Source organism: Melanotaenia boesemani, chromosome 22 (assembly GCF_017639745.1).
Source record: "Melanotaenia boesemani isolate fMelBoe1 chromosome 22, fMelBoe1.pri, whole genome shotgun sequence".
Lineage (NCBI taxonomy): Eukaryota > Metazoa > Chordata > Actinopteri > Atheriniformes > Melanotaeniidae > Melanotaenia > Melanotaenia boesemani.
The window spans coordinates 10,066,268-10,087,484 of NC_055703.1; the positions used below are offsets into that span (position 1 = coordinate 10,066,268).

At 38.5% G+C, this 21,217-nt stretch overlaps 1 protein-coding gene across 3 annotated transcripts in view; it reads left to right on the forward strand.

Annotated features, from left to right (window-relative positions):
- Nucleotides 1-21,217, forward strand: part of LOC121633568 (1-phosphatidylinositol 4,5-bisphosphate phosphodiesterase beta-4-like) — a 61,239-nt gene that overhangs the window by 13,147 nt on the left and 26,875 nt on the right. For all 3 annotated transcript variants that reach the window (XM_041975672.1, XM_041975674.1, XM_041975673.1), the window contains exons 3-4: nt 3,346-3,412; nt 20,929-21,026. In XM_041975672.1, coding sequence (XP_041831606.1) covers nt 20,943-21,026 — 84 coding nt within the window. In that variant the 5' untranslated portion in view covers nt 3,346-3,412; nt 20,929-20,942. The remainder of the gene's footprint in view (nt 1-3,345; nt 3,413-20,928; nt 21,027-21,217) is intronic.

Here is a 21,217-nt window from a genome sequence, read left to right on the forward strand (position 1 = left end):
GCTGACATCGGGGACAAAAGGAACGTGTCCTCTCGGTGCTCTGACAGGTGCTGTTTGTGGCAGCAAAGCAGCCAACAGTGAGTCCCACAGAGAGCTGCATGTCAGGCTTTGGGTTGGGTCGATTTCCTGAGGAGGGAACATATGCTGTTAGCACTTGAACTGTCTTTCTTTTCACTTTTAAAGCAACTTATAAGAGACATTGGGGGTGCATCTCACCAATATATGAAAATATATACAAGTTTGATTTGAATTGACTTTATACTTCCTTTTCACTATTGCTACTTTGTAAAAATAGATATAGTTTTTTTCTTTTATGTTTGTGGTATATGCTATTTTTAGATGAGGCTGTTTTGGGGAAACATCTCAAATTATTTCCCCCTGTCATTTCAGATCTTGTGATACCTGTGGAACTGTGTGAGGTTGCCTGTACGAACAGTTCTGTCCTTTTAATCAGCACCCCTGTGTGTTTCCCCAGCTGAGCCGTCATTCGTTGAGTGATGATGGCAGACCTGCCACTGTTTTCAGCATTTAAATCCTGTGACAAGCAGGAGGGAGATTACCAGCCTCTTACCTGTTGCCCTAATCAAAGGAATTATTGCAGCACGGCTGGATGTTACTTGGAATAACACTTTCTAAAAATACAATTATACTCTGATATGCACACACATTCACAGGGAAATATTCTATCAGGTGCATAATTACATCAATATGTTGTATGATATTGTGTAATCATTATTAAACTGATAGCCATGTTAGCAATTGTGATTGGCAACCATACACTACATTAAAGAAGGATATAGATTGTGATGTTACCTTTGACATTGTTGGACTGAATTTTTAGACGCTGACGTCCTTTGAATTTTTGAGCTGTGGCATGCTGCAAGAAATAAAATTGTCTGATGCTTAATTCCAAAACAATCACACATAACTCAAGTCATGAGGTCCTTAAATGTTCAAGTGCAATTTTAAAAGTGTAGGGTCTCCAAAAATTGATGCCCCCTACTGTTTAAATTATCTGGAATTTAGTTGTTTATTAGTTGTATTTTTTTAGGGTATCTAAACTTTGAGGTATGTGGGGATTGATTTGCTTTTGGAGTCATTGTCCATTTGAGGAACTGCAACCAGTCGTTTCATACACTTCATATTAAGCTCGTACTGATGTAGTCACTCAGCAGCATCTCAAAAAATATTTTCTCAGTTTAAAATAAATCTTTGTTTTATTTTCTATTTTTCATTTGCCAAGTTTACATTTGTCAAAATACCTAATAAAACATAAATATTACTCTCTGTAAATGTGACATGGCTTCCCTTTTTTGGTGCAGAGTGCACCCACCCATCCTCTGCTCTGGCTGAAGAGGCTTGTGAACAGCTCTCATCCAGTGGGGCCACTTGACATGCAGCTTATTTGATCCACATAAGCTGCCACTGTGGGAGAGGCCCATCCACACGGAGAGGAAATGGAGAGCGATAACAGGCAGAGGACACTAAAGACAGAACAGATGGAACATTATCAAACCTACTTTAGTATTCATTTCTAAACTCAATTCTTGACCATCAGCTTATTAGTTTTTATTCATTCCTTCATGAAGTAGACTTGCTTCAAAGTAAATCTAATTCCCCCCAAAAACATTGTTTCATTTTCCAGAACAACTCCTAGTTGTCTTATTTGTGGTTTATGTGGGTTACTCACAGAGAGTCTTGCATTCATATTGCTTCTCATTGTGAGACGATATGTAACCTGATTAAAAGCAAGGACCCCTCTTTTATATTACATAACAGTTTCAGATTTTCCTTTTGTTACTTAGCCTTAATTATAGGTTTTAAATTAAAGTTGCAGGCCTGCCTGATAATGGCAAAAATCTTAATCGGGGTTATGTTTGTTGTTACTGAATTAATGTTTTGTTTGTTTTTTCTTAGCATAAATATTCACCGACTTTGGAAATGTTGTGCAAAACTTCCTCTTTCCATTATGTTATCATCTTGGTTGGAGATAAATTCAATTTGCCACACCCTGGCAGGAAGTTAGTTTGCGCTTTTAAAAAGGGCCAAATGTATATATTTAAGATTCAGATCATATAAATAACATACTTGTTGGTGGCTCTAATAAAACAACAGCAACATGAGTCAACAAAAGTCCCTGGTAGAGAGCCTGTTCAAATGACCAAACAAAATACATTACAGAAGCAATTCTTTTCAAAGAGCTTTTTAATTAAATGAGTTTGTTGTAGCTGGGAATGTATCCTCAGACAACCTTAAATATGTGAGAGTTAAAATATGCTGTATTTCCATACATTAAGTTAATATAGCAGCTTTGTCGTGCTCATTGTTGTGAATAGACTGGTGTGGAGTAGTTTTTTTTTTAAATACTTGATGTATCACTTTTATTAATTTAAAATAAAAAAAATAAAAATAAAAAAGCCCTGTGAGTCAAACATGAGTCTTTTTCCAAACAAAACAAAGAGGGCCAGTGACAGGATCCATGTTTTATTGGGCTATCTGAAAAATTCAGCAGTAATAAACAGTCATAATCCCAGAAATAAAAAGAGTCTGCACTACAGCAACTTTTCTTCACTCAATTGTTGAAATCTTCCTGTGCTGTCAGCACACTTTGCAAAGTTTATCTTGCAAAGTGTGTGTATAAAGAAACCATTACTGCCCGGTTCCTGTCTGCCTCTGGGCAAACGCAAACCAAACTGTGATGAAGAAGTGAGGAGAGACATGAGGAATAACATTCTCTGAAAACTGCAGGAAATGTTCAGGACTTTGTCTTGTCTTCATACCTTAAGGGTAAAAAATGTCTCTCCGAAAAGATTCCTGGATGATATCCTCCTTTCTATGCTCCTCTTCTTATTTTGCCTCTTCTCACTGTCTGCCTGGAATTTTCTTTGACCCAGTCTGTCCTTTACATTTAAATGTGAGGCTCTTAGCAGACTCACTCACATACCTTCCACTCAAAAGCTATAGCAGTGAACATGCGGAGGTGTTTGCAGTTTGTCTAATTTGCCAGCTCATTTCCACAGCTCTGTTTGACGAGGGCTGCCTTTCTTAAGGGAAGCAGCTTCCTATTAAAAGTTTATTTAGCAGAAGCCAGAGGAATGATTAAAATTCTGCTCTCGCCAAATAGGATGAGGAATATAACTAGAAGCGAGTGATTACACCCTGGTAAGTGTTGTGCATATGTGTTCTTGTGCAGGGTTGTGTTTGTGTGTCAGAGTTTTCCCCAAGGGCATCACAAGCATTTGTAATATTGCTGAAAGTCTAAGAGATGAAGCTTAATCACAAACTTAGCACATTAGATGCCTGAAAATTATACTGAAAAATATCTTTTTTTTTTTTTCTTTCTAGAGTGGACCTGTGCTATCTTCCAGTGTTTCCCCTCCCCTCAGTATTCTGTCCCTCTGTCTGTTACCTGGTAAGTACACTCAGATTCACCTCCCACATCCAGCACAGATGCTTTCAGTGTGTTTCAGTCCTTTATATAATCACCAGTTCAGTGCCTGGCTTGAGCTGCAAATTGCTGTCACCTTTAGAAAATACAGCAAAATGTCTAGTTAATGTATATAAAAGGACACTGTGTAAAATGTCAGTAGTGTTTATAGCACATAGCATCATACTAGCCATATAATATACATGTCTGCATAAAGTGTGTTAGTCTTTTTTTCCATTTGGGAAAAATCCAATTGACAAATCTAATAACATCTTTACCAGATCTTAAATTTGTTTACTGAAACCTCAACAATAACAACACCTGGCAAATTACAATGTGTCATTCTTTAGTCAACAAAAACAAAGCTTAAATACAGAGGGCAAAATCTTAAAAACTAAGTACATTTTTACTGCTTCCACAGGGATTAAATTGGTAAATTGCAGCCAGGAGCTGCTCTGCTAATCAAATGTGTTTAATGAATTGTTTGTCATCAGTGTGATCACCTCTATAAAAGCAGAGGTTTTTGGCAGTTTGCTGTGGTGCAGCATTCAGGTATGTGCTAACACAATGCCAAGAAGGAGAGACATCAGCAGTTGCTGCCCATCGATCTAGGAAGGGTTACAAGTTAATGTCTAAACATTTTGAGTCCATCATTCTACTGTGAGAAAGGTTGTTCACAAATGGAAAATATTCCAGAGAGCTGCCAATCTGTCCCCAAACCTTAAGCTCAGCCTCAGACCACAAAAAAATAAACAACAAAGCAAAACAAAAAAACAACCCAAAAGCTACATTTCAGACTCTACGGGCCTCATTTAGCATGTTGAATGTAGAAGTAACTGACAGTACAATTATAACAAGTCTGTACGGCTTTGACTTTTTTGGATGTGTTGTCAGAAGAAAGTCTATTTTCTCTAAAATGAACATAGCAGCACAGATTTGGTTTGCATTTTCCAAGACTTATGACATAATTTTCTTTGGGCAGATAAGGCCTAAGTGAAGATATTTTGCCATAATGTTCAACACCACAAATGGACAAAAACAACAGTAACAAACGTTGCACACCAATAGTCATGAACGGTGGTGGAGGGAAGATGCTTTGTGTTTTGCAGCCTCATGGCCTGGGTACCATGCAGCCATTGAGTTAACCATGACTACTTATGTATACCAAAGTATTCCAGAGTCATATTTGACACCATCTGTCCAACAGCTAAAGCTTGGTTTTAACTGGGTCATGCAGCAGGACAATGATTTCAAACACAGCAGCAAATCTGCAGCATAACAGATGAAAAAGAAAAGAATTGAGGTGCTGCAATGATCCAATCAAAGTCCAGACCTGAACCTGTCTGAAATGATGGGACCTAAACAGAACTGTGCATGAATGAATGCCTGCAAACCTCAATAAACAGATGCAACATTGTGTTGAAAAGTGGGCCAAAAAGTCATACAAAATAGTTACTTCAAGCTATTGACAAGCTGTTGAACCCTGGGGTGTAATTAGTTGTTCACACACTGCTTCTCTATTTTGGCTTACTGATACAGTGTAAAGCATCATTTGTTGTTGGTTGTCTGAGGTTGCATTTACCTAATTATAAGGACAAGTTTGTTAGCCCTTTTTCCATCACTGTATTTCCTTTAGATTATATATATATATATTTTTTTTTTAATACTGGATTGAGTTAAATGCTTCCAGGTGATAACAGAGGAGCTTCACAGGTCACATTAAAGTACAAACAGTAAGTTTGAAGTATCTGTGACACATCTGGTTAATTGAGTAAATAAGAGATAACCTTTTTCTAAAACACCAGCTGGCCTTAAAGCAGTATCTTATCTGTTGCATTTGGGCTCAAACTATTAGATTATTACATGTAATTATTCAAAAACACAGTTGCTAAGTTGTTTAGGTGATGAAATCTCAAGTTGGGAGTACTCCTGAGCAACATATAAACAATAGAATAAGTCAGAAGAGGTTTTTGTCACCCACAAGATGCTCATAGTACACTTTCTTTTGTATTTATTGCCTAGATGAATTATTAAAATTAATTTATATCCCAGTGTTAAGCAGACTTTTCAGCCAGTGAAAGCATCAGCACAAGCCAGCTTTAATGTTTAATGCCCACTATCTTTCATCACCAATTACAGGGCTTGTTTACTAGGATTGAGGGACTTGGCGGATCTGTTTTTAAGGATGTTTGTGTGTCTATGCATGTGTGTGTCTGTGTGTCTGTGGCTGGGGCTTTTAATGATGGGGGTCGATGGTCTGTGTTTAGAGATGTGTGTTATCTGGTAATGCCTGAGGGGGTGGCAGGGCTGGGTGGGTCCCTGTGGGTTCCTGTGTCGCTATAAATACATGCTGGGATCCCATTCGGAAGGCTTAATTTTGTGTGTACGTCTTATGTGACGCCGTTGCAGCCAGGTGAGCTAGAGGCTATTACTGGCCAGCAGGGTTGCTATGGAGACCAGTGGTGTCAGAGAGGAGCACAACATCTGTGGGGCGTTTTGTTTGTCAAGACAGGTTTTCCTCTTCTGTCTCTTTGTCTTTATTGTTTCCTCTGTCAATACAGTGCTCTAAAACTCAGACTAATGCTGACTGAGGTTCTAAATTTGATGTCATTAGTGTTTTAAACATTTATAAACACAGAACTGTAGTAAAATCTATATTTTTGGGGCAATATTTCACTTGCCTTTACTCAATCATTTTCAGAGTAGACCCTCAGGGTGTCAGATGGCAGGGATTTGGGGACTCTTCTCTGGGTTCACGCCAATGGAAAGCTCACATTCTGGGGAAGCATTTAACCCCTGGCCCTTCCTGCTCCCTCTCTCCACTGTTCCCCTCTCTATATGGACATGTTCTATTTTCTGCAGCTCCTTTTCTGCTGGCTGCCTTATCCACAGCTCAGCAGGGCACAGATTCTCTTTTAAAAGGTACTTATTTGGGCAATGGGAGAACTCTCAGAATTTCAAGAAACCCCTACTCCCCCCTCTTGTGTCCTCCTACTTTTCAGTTTTCCTTGTTTCAAACCCCCAAGTTTCTATTTATTACACATTTTCTCTTGCAAGGTTATCTCCCTGAGGAGTCCTTTCAGATAAAGTGCAGTAGGGAGAGTGGTTGCAGAGGTATATATCCAGGATAACCATTTTAGATGTGGCACAGCGAATTGAAGCTTGTTTTCTGAGTATCCATTAATTTGGTGCATTTTAATCCCCTTAAGATATTTTCTGTGGCTCCATATGGTGCTGTTTTGCAGTAGCCAGCACAAACTGGTTTTCATGTTTCAAAAGCCTTGAGTTTATCTGTGAAAAATGATCCTATCCTTCAAATATGTAGATTGATTTTATGTATAAGTTCAAACACATCTCATAGGTCTTTGTGCGTATGTGTATCTTCAGCAGTTTTTACCATATTTGGCAACACCTGGCCTTGAAGAGCCCTCTGCGGTGCATGTGTAACTGGGCAAAACAGACCTTTGACCTCCTAATCCGGTCTAAATGAGAATGTCATAGCACAGTGGTGCACAGTGCAGCGCAGTTGAGTCTGTGATGTAACATAGTCATTTTGGAATAATTTGGTATTTTCACTCTGCAGGCATCCCTTCACAAAGGCCAGTTACCTAACTTCATCCAGAAATTAACAGGCTTCCCCAGCTTACCCTGTATCTACCTTTATCACCTCAAGCAAAACATCAATCCATTTATGCCAAGATTAGAATAAGCCATGCTTCCAGCAGTGTTACATTATAGTTGTAATAATTCCCCATCCACCCCCAAAAAAAGTCTTCTCCTGGGTTAACTGTTTCTGTTATAGGCTGTCACAGCTCAATAAACCCTGGCAGCATACCATACTACCTGTGACATTTTTAGATTGTCTATTTTTCTGCATGATTGTCTTTTAACATCAGTTGCATGGGCTTCTCTGTCTGATGTTCCGGTAGAGCATCTATTATTAATCAGACACGGATACCATCCTTCACCATCCCCTTGTGAGAAATGATCCCTTTTCATATTCTATTTGATGACTTCAGATACACGCATTCATCAAGAGAGGAGATTTTTTGCACTATTTTTAGACTATTTCCACCATAGCATCTTTTCCAAACAAATCCTTTTTAAACATTACTAAAAAAAAGGATTACCAAAGTAAAGTCTTTTCTGTGTTGCTGATCATTTCTTTGCTGCCTTAGTTTTCCCCAATTATTCTTGTTTGTAAGTTTTCTTATGCACCTGTTACACCTGCAAAGAAAAGTATACAAGTATAAAAGTTTAAAGTTAAAGAGCTGTGTTTTAGTCTCAGGCTTAAATTAAGTTTGGCCACTCTACCTTAATACAATTAGGGAACTCCTTGACTGAGAGCTTTTTCTTTTTAAACAGAAACACAACTCAAATATACTCAAATACTGAGTACTTAGTACTCAGTATTCTTAGTACTGAGTATTCTTAACTCAGATCAATCTGTGAATATTCAAGGGTGTAAGTAAAAGGAATGTTCATGTAACTGTATCTGCCCTGCATGTATAGAATGTGTGCTCAAAGCACAGTAAAGAGAAAAATGAGAACAACTATGAACCTGAGGTTTTGGAAGCTGTCTGGTTCTGCAACAAAGTACATTCACCGGTCACTTAATCAGGCCCACCATGCTAGTACCATGTTCGACTACTTTTGCCTTCAAAGCTGCCTTAATTATTGGTGTTATAGATTCAACAAGGTGTTGGTGTTATGACCCCCTCTTAAAACTAGGGGACAGGGGGTCGATAACAAAAACACACCAGACCCAAACTAAAAGATATAACAATATTTATTTACAATACCCAGGTTCAGATAAAAGAAATACCACTATTAACAACAAAAAGTGTCCTAGGTTATATCTGTCCAGTAAATGAAAGAATAACAATTAACAAAAGGTGTCCTTAATTTAAGGTTAACAATTTACAATTATCTAACAAACAAAACAATAGTTGTACCTTTACCAAAACCAAACTGAAATGATTACCATTAACGTTACAAACAGAAAGTCTTATCTCCAAACAAACAAAAGGTCTCCTACTGAGATTACAATTCTATAACAAATACAAACTCAAATGGCTACTCAAAACAATGAGAGCGTCTCTTCTCAATTCTCAACACAAAAGCACAATCGTGCACACAAGCTACTCAAAAGGGAAATCTAACGGCTCAAACCAAAAGGTTCTCGCACACACAGACCAGCGTCTCTCCAAACAATCCCAATGGCAAACTGGATCACAGCTGCCACGAATGAAGTCTCTTCCTTCCTTTTAAAGACCCAGGGTTCCTCCTATTGGTCCCAAGGCAGGAAGTGCGGGAGTGACAGCGTCATCATTGTAGAGGCTGACCTGAAGTCTGATGAAGGTGCAACCGATCACTGGGAGGAACGAGGGAGGGCGGTGTCAGCCGGATCGGCAGCCAATTGCCGATATGCGACCCCCACAGTAGTCTTTGCCTAAACCACGTTCTCAGGCCAAGGGCCTGGGGACGTGACAGTTGGAAACATTCCTCAGAGATTTTGCTCTATATTGACATGACAGCATCGCACAGTTGCTGCAGATTTGTCAGCATCACATCCATGATAAGAATCTTCCGTCCTATCACATCCCAAAACTGCTTTATTGGACTGAGATCTGGTGGCTGTGGAGACCATTGGAGTACGGTGAACCCATTGGCATGTTCAAAAAACAGTTGGAGATGATTTGAGCTTTGTGACATGGTGCATTATCCTGCTGGGAGAAGCTTTCAGAAGATGGTACACTGTGGTCACAAAGGGATGGAGATGGTCAGCAACAATACTCAGGTAGTCTGTGGTGTTAAAGTGTATGGGTCCAATAGTGTGCCAAGAAAATATTCCCCACACTGTTGCACCATCAGCAGTCTGAAGCATTAAAAAAAGTCAGGATGGATTCATGCTTTCATGTTGTTTATGCCTAATTCTAACTCAACCATCTGATATTAATTCAGTAAAATTACTAAATGAGTATCACTATTATTATTATTATTCTTATTATTATTACTGTATTGCTTTCATCATTTTCTTTTCTGCATTGCCATCATTTCAGTAGCATGTGACCATTCCCACTAGAAGGGAAAACATTTTGGACATGTGTTATGGAAACATCACTGATGCATTCCATTCGAGTTTGTATCCCGCGCTTGGACTTTCAGATAATAGTATCATCTCCCTACTTCCGCTGGTAAAAAGGAATTGAAAGGGCACAAACGACAATGTTACAGCACCCCACAATGGTCGGAAGACACCATTACCAACCTTAAAGGCTCTCTGCTTGCACTGATTGGGACATTTTGGAAGGAGATCAACATGACAGTGTTTCAGTCATTGCGGAGTACATAAACGTCTGCATTAGCACCACCATCCAAACCCTGGATCACTCCCCATATAAAACAGTGCCTTAAAGAGAAACATCAAGCCTTAAAAGACAGGACTGGTTAGCCTGAAAATGGCAAACCAGAACATCAAAAATTAAATATTTAGGGCAAAGCTAAGATACAGAGACAAACTTGAATCTGAATTTGCCAAAATGAACACAAAACAGGTAATTCAAAGAATCAGAATTCTAACCTGTTGTGAAACCAAATCCAAAATAGGGACAATAACTTTCTTAAAAGAACTCAATGCTTTTTATGCCCATTTCTCTGTGAAGATCTGCTTCCTTGTCTGGACCCAAAGGATTCTGCCCCTTTCAGTGAGGGGAAAGTAAGGTGACAGCTCAGCCGATGTAAGCTGGGCAAGGCACCAGGGCCTGGCAGCATCCCAGCAAGGGTGCTTAAGGACTGTTCACAAGAGCTTTCATCCATCTTTTCACCCAATTTTTACCCAAATCTACAATACCACCCGTCTGGAAAACTGCCATTATAGTCCCAGGTCCTCGAAAACCCTGGCCCACAGAACACAACCACTACTGCCCTGTTCCCCTTACCCACATCATAATGAAATGCCTGGAGAAGCTGCTGCGCAACATGATTCTACCCATCGTCACCCCACAACTGGACCTCCTCAAATTTGACTACAGGGCTAAGAGGGGCAGGGAGGACGCTGTAGCCAGCCTGATACACATCCTTCCTCAACATCTGGGCCACTTTGTCAGAATACTTTCCATGGACTTCAGTTCTGCTTTTAATATAATCCAAAGACACCTGATGATCCAGAAATTACACCATCTCAACATCCTCCCTCAGTTGAGCCATTTATAACTTCCTCAGCAATAGACTGCAAGTGGTACAAGTAGGCTTAACCACATCACCAGTACTCCAGACAAATACTGAAGCTTCACAAGACTGTGTGCTGAGTCTTTTCCTGTACATGTTCTACCCCAGTGACTGTATCAGTCCATCTCCCAGGACAATCTACTTTAAATACTCGGCTCCACATCTCTTGTCAGTGTACCAAAGCATCACCCATTCCCTCCTTTTGCACTACACCACCTGTATTTTTAACATGTTCTCTGTTAAAAACTGGGCTAAACTCACACGCATAGCCTGCACTGCTGCAAAAAAATCATTTGTCTGCCCACATCCAACCTCATATTAAAAAATAAGGCCATTACATGCATTGCCATCTCAATAGCACAGGACTCTGCACATCCACTACATGAATACCTCACCCCATTGCCCTCAGGGCGTATATATAGGACACTGTGGTGCAGGAGGGCTTGTTTCAGAAAAGCTTGATGGCTGCAGCCATAGCTGCCCTAAACAAGGATTTTTTTTTATATTGTGCTTTGTGTATTATGTTGTGCAGTTTTGTTATGTCGTGTTCTGTGCAGGATCGCCTACTTTTTTATGGGAGTCCAGGGTCTCAGTCTATGGAGAAGAATTTCCTCTCGGGGACAATAAAGTCTAAAGTCTGAAAGTCAGATTTTTCCTTTAAAATACCTCAGTGCTCCCTCGGTGGTAATCATGTCCTTAGACACTCCTCGTACTCTTGCTGTCTGTCACACATGGAAACACACATACGTATCCACAATTTAGCAAAAGCCTTATGCTGTCATTAATTAGTTAGATGCTCTGTCCAGTTGGACTTGTGAGAGTTAGTAGTCAGTATTTGGATGGCTATACATCGAGTTCTTTAGGTACATGTGTGTGTCCCAGTATAAATTTAAAATCTCATCTTGAACAACATAAACATGGATGTGTGTTATATAAATGAATTTATAAGTATGTTTCCATAATTTGGACACCTTCTTTGATGCAAATAAAAACATAACACAACAATGACTTATAGTGTCAAAATTTTAGCTTAAATTTTATGTATGATTATATGTACAGTATTTATCTGTAAAAAAATAGCCTGCAAACTTCTTACATTCCCAATAAAAGTGCTTGTTTGTGAACATGTGTTTTATCAGACCACAGATAAGCGCTATATCCTGTGTGCAACTGAAAAAACAGCCTGTTTCCATCCAAGGCTCAAGCTAATTATGTAATCTGGAGTGTGAGTGAGCGTGGTCATCCTCAACTATAAAAGGCAAAAGGGATGGTAAAAGAAGGTCATTTGGCCTGGAAAATCAAATTCTTTCCTTCAACATCATAATACGTCTATGTGTTCCCAGTGAAATTATTTGCAATACATATAGCCCAAGAAAGGCATGTATCAGCCAGCTGCCTTCAGAATCTGATTAAATGTCTTGTTACTTAACTGCTGCTTTATACAGTATGTCACTTGGAAAAGCAATCCTGGCCCCATCATCAGGCATCTCGAGATGAGCTGTCTCATCTAAACAAGTACAAGCATGATGTGTATTTACCATCTACCTATCATCATTTACCAACAGATTGCTTCAACGAATTGCATCAATGTGACTGGTTGGTTAAATATAATGTTTATTTATAATGCATGTGTTAAAGAAAAACCTATAAAACACACACCAGGTCATAAATAATTTTTAAAGAAACAAGCCAATCCTAAATAAGGAGAATTTCAACAATGCTTCAGCCTTTTTCTGTTATTATACAGCTTGAAATGCTATGCAACATTTTTATATTTTTTGCCATTTACTAATCATTTAATCTAATGTCAGATGACGCAAATCATGTTAAAAATTAACCAATTTCCATCGGTTATAAGAAGCAGCTCCAATTGGCACTTTCTAAGTTCAGTGTAGAGTCGGATGACAGTAAAGATGTAAATGAAATGATGATGACAAGAAGTTGAGTGGATTCTGTAGATTCCCATAATTAGAGTCAAGTGATTCGCAAGGTTTGTTATTTTACAGTCATTTTCACGCAGGTTTATTGCGTAGATAATAGAATTTAAAACCAATACAGGCTAGGTAATTCATTTAATTAAAATCATGTTCCCCATTTAAAGTAACCTCATTTTCATGGAAAAGGTCTCTATTTGTGCTTCTGGTAAGGCTCAGTTGCTCACTTGCAATTTCCCATTAGCTCATTATGATATCACGTTATTTATGTGCTTGGAGACCTTACGCATACTCTGACGCAATCTGCGTGTCACAGATGTCTGTGTGCGCACATGTATGGTTGTTTTGAGAGGTCACATTCAAGTTACAAATTTTTTTGCCATTATGATGAGTCATGGGTGTTTTTTAATGAAATCTGTGAGGAATTAAAGAAAAGATTGTTGTTCATGTTTTTCTTGTGTGCAAAGGAAGCAGTTGTTTCCTCTCATCTTAGCCGTACCTATCTAACCTCTAAGCTAACACCATCCTGTGAAGGCTGAACATCATTTGTTTTTCTTCGCTGCTCAAGTTGTAAATCATATTGACACAGACAAATCAAACAGGTGTGGACATGGGAAAGGATGGAGAGACATCCGCAGACATTTAATATACATGGAAGGGTTGCATTTGTGTGTTACAGAGAGAATGTCATTATTAACATGATAACGTGGGTTTCACCATTTAGGTTTTGAGTTGTGTGCATGTAGATGACAAGTTGGAAAGCTCTGTGTGTGAGCGGCAGTTGGGCATTATGAGGTGTGACAGTCTGTGAAATCAGATATCTTAAACGGTGTATACACAAGCATACACACATACAGGATCTCTATCCTTGTTGAGTGTTTACTCAGTAAGCACTGCCCCTCGACAGCAACCTTGAGTAAATACAATGTAAAAACAGACACAGGCATATTAACATTGATTTTACCTTCATATGTGCTGTTACCAAAGAGAGCAGAGGCCATGTTGTCATAAAAACACTCCATCTGTCATTGAATTAAATACAACACTTCAATTTTATGATATTACTCTCAGAGCATGAGTGCTGTGTGACCGATGTTTGCAGGAAAACTATGGGAAAACAAGAACTTCTAAGTGGATTCTATCTTAGGGTAGCATTAAATCTAATTCATGCTAATTTAATTGAGCAAAGTTGCCACCACCAGGATGCTGAACTCTCCTTGTGATATTGAATGAATGTTAAAGACGTTGTTTCCACGCAGGTCTCAGAGCAGCAGCCTGTTGCAGTTTGCTCCTAGGATATGGTGTATGGGGTGCTTTTTCTGTGTATCCTGGTTGGTAATTGTATGCCGGCAACCAGAATATAGACTACTTAATTAATCCTGGAGGCCTCTGCATCTCTGTGAGTATCACATTCATGCCTTATTTCTGTCTGAAATTATTATTATTGTCATGAAGCTTTTACCTATTTGTAGTTAAACTTTTTAAGAAAAGGGCATCTAAGTTTGCTGTGTTAAATTAGAAAATCTTAAATGTTTTTGTCCACAGGAGCTCATTTTTGTGTGATGCATTTTAATGCAAGACATGTAACACCAAAAAAAAAAAAAATCCTACATGAGTTGTCTTTCGCTCTGGCCTCGGAATCATTTCCTATTTTCACTACAGTTCTGCAATGACATGTTGCTGTTTTGCCATCTTCTTTAATTGGTATTCATGTGTAATTCTGCATTTGTTGGGCCAGAATAAAGTGGGTATTTCATTATTTCATGCTGCAAGCCAATTTGCTTGCACCATGGAGGAAACTGGTTCTGACCAGCAGTTATGTGCTGTGTAGCTCTCATTCAGTAATTTGCACCTGGTCTTATCTGTGATTCTGCATGCTTTTGATCAGCCTGCCATAACTTCGTTGTCTCCTAATTTATCCACAATATATGTGGACACGTTATAGTAAAATAGCAACATCATCACACAGCTGACGGTGCTCTCCACTTTTATTCTAATTAATATGCTCTTTCAGAGCTTATTCTGTCTCCCCCTCTCTTCTCACAGACTCAGTGGGGTTTGGGAGCAGCTTTATGAATTATATATCTGTTTCAAATTGCCAGCCAAATGATATTTCATTTTGCAATCTGAAGATGTAAATTAAAAAATAAAACGTGATGGGAAAATGTAGCATTTATTTAACTTATGTCATAAAGAAATTCATGTTGGAAAAGATATTTAAGAAGGAATCTGTAAAAGTGATCGTTGGTTGCAAAATGATTGGGATCATAGGTAAACAAAAGACAGTCAGTAGCTGAAATAATGTTTTCTTTTTTGTTTGTATTTTGTAGTGTTACTTTATATTAGGGATGCACCAATGCCACATTTTTTCAAACCAAGTACAAGTACTTACATCTGAGTACTTGTCCATACTGAGTACAGATATGAGTACTAATTAATCCCATTACAGTTAACTGGTAAGAAGTGTGGACCAGAATGTCAAATACGACGACTGAGTGGTTAATTGTGTGATCTATCAAATGGGTCATTCTGCTGCCATCCTGTAAATGTAAGGCGTGTAAACAAACAGAATCTTCATAGATAAGTAGGATAAAGTGGTTTTTGGTGGATTATGTTCACCGCTGTGACAAGACATCAGTATGCTTAAAATACGCTTTTCTCACTGAGATAATGCCAGATTCAGATTTTTAAAAAAGTTAACCATAATAACTTTGTTTCTGGGCACACAATGATAAAAATGATAGTTGTAAGGTTTGAAAAGTATCTGAAACTTCATAATTAAAGAGGATGAAATGTTTTTGGTGGATCCGGTCACAAACAACGTAATTCCCAAAATAAGATTCTCTCACTGAGATAATGCAAATTTTGGATTTTTAATATGGCATTAATAAATTTGTTGTTTATGTGTTAATTCACTAATTAATGCATTAATTCCACAGATTGATCCCTTTACATTAATTTGTTAATTTTTCACATTGGTATCAAATACTGTAGTATCCGAACACTTTTGTGAATACCGAGTACGAGCACATACACATAGTATCCCTATTTTATATAGACTGATATCCTGAAGAATAAAAATTCCTGAAAGCAGTCCCAAGAATGAGGTGCATGCTGGCACTGTCCACATTCAGCTTTGTCAGAGGACGTGTAATGCAACTTTTGGCATCACCATTGGCGTTCATGTACAAATTGGTTAAAGACTTCAAATACCACAAAAAAGATCCTCATTTGCATTTTTCTTCATTACACTAACATGCTGCACTCGGTACACCAATTTAAACATTATAGATAAGAAATAAACTGAAAATGTCCCGATGAGCTAAAACAAAACTCTCTTGGAAAAAAATGGCCACATTCAAACACAATGGTCACAAAGAAAATCGCTTTGTGGGACTTGTGAGTCAGTGTGGGTGAGTGTGTAGATGTGTATGTGTTCTTTGATGGGAACACAAGCAGAAGAGGCCTGATGGTATTGTTGAAAAAAGCAACTTCAAGTAGACATACAATTTAAGGATATGTGGGAAAGAAAAGGGATTTAGATGTGTATGTCTGCATTGCACTACAGTAATCAGCAGATCAATATCAGCTGTGTCATTTTTTAAACCCCGGCCTTTCTACAGTATGTTAAAGGCATGTTTCATTTGTAAAGGCTCTAAAACTAAGCCTTGTGGGTGGGGAACAGCACTAAAAGAAATGACAATATACAGCATACCACATCGCTGAGTTCTGACTCAGTGTGTTTATAAAGCTGAGCCGTTATTTAGACTATTTTTTTCCCTGACACTTATAAGTTCATGCAATTAGATTAAACTATGAAAAAACATCAAATGAGAAAGTGTGCTCATTGATCATTAATACAAAGATGCTCTGTCATGTTTTTATGCAAAATCCTTTCCATTTGCAAGCATTAACAGTTTGGTGGGATTAATGTTGGTAATTAGTTTGAGTTACTTTTGTTGTTGTCATGTGTTAGTACCAGGTTAGTTTGTGTATTTTTTCATTTCTTTGTAGTTATCCAGCTTTCTGTGCTCTTACTAGATCAAGCAAGTGAACTGCTGAGAGGGTGATGTCTTAAAACTTTTAACATTAATATTTTGAATAATATGATTTTGCATAGACAGAGTTATAAGTGCTAGCTGCTAGCAAAAATTCCATTTGGTTCTAACATCACTCTCCATTTCTGATATAGTTGACGTTCTAATCTTCAACAACAACCCTGTCATGAGGCACCACTGTGGATTACAATCACACTTAATGAAGCTAGCCTTAGTTGTCTGAAATATGTTTGGTTTGACGTAGTTCAAACTAACATCAGATGTTCCAAATCATTTTAAAAATAAAAAATCTAATCGTATTTCATTCAGTAATAAGGGCCTTGATGAGGCAGTTTCTGAGCTGGGCTGTTGGTGATGACAGTGAAAATGAAACAAAAATGATAGATTCATATAATTTGAATCACATGTTTATTATAAACATAACTTAATTTGAAACCAATTGAGGTTAGATAAGACTTTATTAAAATCACGCTCCCTGTGTAAAAGATGTCGTTGAGTTTTGTGGAATAAGATTGCGTCATCACATTTGCTGTTAAGGCGTTGCTTGACAAACCTTGTAATGAAGCCGTGTCAATACATAAATAAGTTAACAAAGCTCTGCTCAATCAGGAATAGCTGTGGCTTTATATATGTAAAGCGAATCCAAATCTATTTCCCATGGCAAATAAGTCATTGCATGTTGACAATCAGGTACACAAACTCAATAAAGTATGGATTAAATAGGATAACTGTATATGATGGACAAGTTGCACCAGAATGTGGCCACATAATTCTTAAGATTTAAGACAAAAATGATGCCTGGATGCTTCCTTATGATTGTGTTTTAGCCTCGCTCACAGTTAACATTCTTTCTAAGCTGTGACTACAGCTAAAAAGTAAAAAAAATACACTTTGTGGGGTTACTACATGTATACACACCTCTTTAATGACATTCATGGTAAGACACATTTTTGTTCTTTCAAAGATGAAGCTCACCTACAACCTGAGGTGATATCTAATTAGCCAGAGTAACTAAAAATGCTTGTATGTGAGCGCAAAGTCTGATCTACTTTCTTCTATTCTACCCAGTATCATCCCTCTTGAAATAGATTTACAATGTATGAGCGATTACAGCGGATACCTTACTCATTACTGTCATGACAATCACAGGTGAGCACAGCTTTTGGTGAACAGGGAACTACTTTTCTTCAGTTGCACTGACAAGAGATTAAATCTGCAATATCAGCATGTGGGCCTGTAGAGTTTGTGATTGCAAACCATTTGTTGTGAAATTTGTTGTGAAATACTACTGTTAGTGTAAATGCACATGGAACATGTAAATGCATCATACAAGGAAAGGAAAACACAGGAAAATGAAGTGGAAGCAGAGTAAAAATATAACTTTTCCCGAGTTGTATTCAGTGCTACTATGGCTTACCTTTGCCCTATAGCTTTCAAATGGTATGATAGGTCTGCTGTCATTTGTTGATCCGCCTGGTTGGATAGAAGTAGCCATGAAAGGTACACAGCTGCATTACATAAAATAATGCAATTATCAGTTTTTATTCAGCAGGATCTCAAGTCAGGCTGCACATGATGAGGTGATATGCACATAAAAAGATTGTAGCGAAAGTTGCATGATAAAGTGCGTGGTTTCTTTCTGATGCTCTAACTCACAACAGCTGTTTGACACTTAGTTTAACAGAGATCAAACAAACATGAAAAACCTACTGCTTCTGCAGATAAAACAGAAAACTGTGACATGCTTTCTGTCTGTCATTAATGTTGTAAAATTTTAAATCAATGTGCTGTAAAATCAAATGAGGCATCAAACATGCTGATTAAAAACACCTGTTCCCCCCTCAGCTTCCTGTTATCTCACTTGGTTATTTTTAACATCCATTGTTAATACCTGTAGTGGATTACACATTACAAAAGAGCTTTGCTCATTGTGGCAGCCACGTCTCATGTGGCTCTCTCTTGCTGTGGTCGGTTGTGTTCATATGAGTGTGTCCCTAGTCAACCCCTCCACCTCTGGCTGACTGATGTAGCTACAGGCTAATTTTAGTTTATGAGGTGTGGGACCGCTGGGTGTTACCCTAGCTGCAATTTTAGATGAGGACGCTGAGAACAGCGTTCCTCGCGGGGCTTCTATCTATCGTAATTATCTCATTGTCAGGGTTGGACAGGGGGCTCGGACCTCACTGACTTCCTGTAGCTTCCCTCGGCTCCTCACGTGCACATTCACACATCCAGGAGCTCAGAGACCCAGCGTGCGAGCTAACGTGGCCTTGTGAAACCTCATTGCTGCACTGCTATTGGACAGATTTTCTGCCACTGAGGAAAATGTTATCTAATGCATACTGTGGTGAGATCTAGGCTAACATCAGACAGGACAGCACAACCCAATTACTTCAAATCAGAGATGTCAATCCTCCTTTTATGAATCACTTTCAAGTATACAAGTTTTCGTTTTAGATATTGTTTGATGTGATTAAATAACACTGTATTTTGGAACGTTAACTGTCACTAGTGTTTGCATTCCTCTGTTAAGTGCTGTGTTTTTGTACTTGACCCTTTTTTTCCATCAGTGGGGTATGTTAACTGGGTCTGGATGTCACATCTCCTGCAGCAGTGAAAAGCAGTAGCAGGAATGCAGAATAAATATTGACCTTGCATATGTAGAGTTCAATTCTCATTAGCATCCATTTGGTTATTTAGATTTTCTGAATCATTCTGTATTTTTAACGTGGCAGCTTTTAGACATCTTAGCACCCAGGTTTCATCTGTGTTTGTCACACCAGTGGTGGACTGTAGCCCACCCAGCAGGTAGCTCTCTGTAACCTCAGTTGATGTTGTCTTTAATCTGTGTTCCCCACATCAAAAGCAGACACCCTCCTGCTGTACTCCCCTCACCGTTTCCTCATCACTCTTCAGCCAGCCTGCCACACACAGCCGTTTCACTCCTCCATTTCCCTGCCCACCACTATTCAGTTCTATTAAGATGCTTATCATTTCAGTCTCTCATCCGTCTGTCACATCTGTCTGTTTCCCACCTAATTTTAGTTCTCTAAATACATTTTCTTTTCCTTCTCTTGTCTATTTACACATTCATTTTCCCCAGTTCTCCTTCAGACTCTTTCTCTGTTGTCCTTCTTTTTTTCACTCTTGCCACCTCACCCGTCAACATTACTTTCCTTTTATCTATTCCTAGAAGGAAATGAGCACTTTCTGTATGAAACGTAGGTCTTGAGTCTGCATCCTGTGCCACTCTAATGGGCACATAATTCACACTCATGCAAGTAGACAGTAACACCAATAAAAACTGTTGTTGAGACACTGAACTGCATTTTAAACATGCAAAGCACACTTCATTTTCTATGCGATTTAATATAATGTAAAGGTGTGATTGCTCTTCTGTATACTCAACATCATATCCTCAGTAGCTCCACGGCTTAAAAGACCTGCAAATCAAAATCAAATCACACCTCAGAGTATTCCCATAATGACTTAATAAAGCTGAGCTCTCAGACTATACATAGTATGTCACGTTCTGTGTGCTTCTCCCTCACAGTTTAGCCTGACACATTTGAGCCTGACGTAAGGAGAGCCTATATTTGGGCGGTGTCATCAACAATATTACAGTTTCCTATCAGGACCCCCTCCCATCCCTGAGCTGGGTGTCTTACAAGATGATACACGTGCAGTGTCACATGAATCAAACCTGACTTGCTTTTTTACGTGTTTTAAGAGGAGTATGGTGTACCCCCAGACAGTTTCAGGCCAAATGCAAGATCAAAGTAGACCTAATGTAAAATCTACCCACAGATACTTTTCAACTGTCAGATAGTATTTTGTGGGGTCTCATCCAGGCGTTGCCCTGTGATGGTTCTACTAATCTTGTATATACATTATTACATCCCGGTTGTAGTCTGATGTGATTCGACAACTTTTAACTGCTCAATAACCATTTATTTATGAAAATAACATATTATAACCCAAATGACTGATCTGTTTGTCCCATTTGTGTCTAAATGTACTGGTCTGACAACAGATCAAGTCAAACTATCAAAAATACTTGACATATATGTCTTTATTTAATCTAAAATAAATCTAAATGATTCATTAGTATTTAAAATAATCTCAAATTTCAGCCTATCAAATTTTATTTATCAGTGTTTGCATATGGATATTTTTTGATAAGTGACTGGAGCTGTTCAGTCCTGGTTGTTATAGTCTTTACTAACTTTCTTATTTCTAGTTTTTTAACTCATCTTTCCCTCCTTGTTTTGTCTTTCAGGGTTGTGAGCAGCCATGACAAAATCTTACGAATTCAACTGGCAGAAGCACCTGCCTGAGTTCATGCAGGAAGGTGCTGCCTTTGACAGGTTTGATGAGGTAAATATGATGCACTTCTACACTGGTCACTTAATTAATCAATAACTATAGAACCTCTTTAGTTTAATAATCTAGACCAGGTGAGGAAAGTTCAGCATGAGTTGCATGCTGTTAGAAATGACCCTGTTATCATCCTTCACCTTAATGACTGTCCTCCTTCTCATAAGGTTGCAAATGTGCCCTCTCAGGTC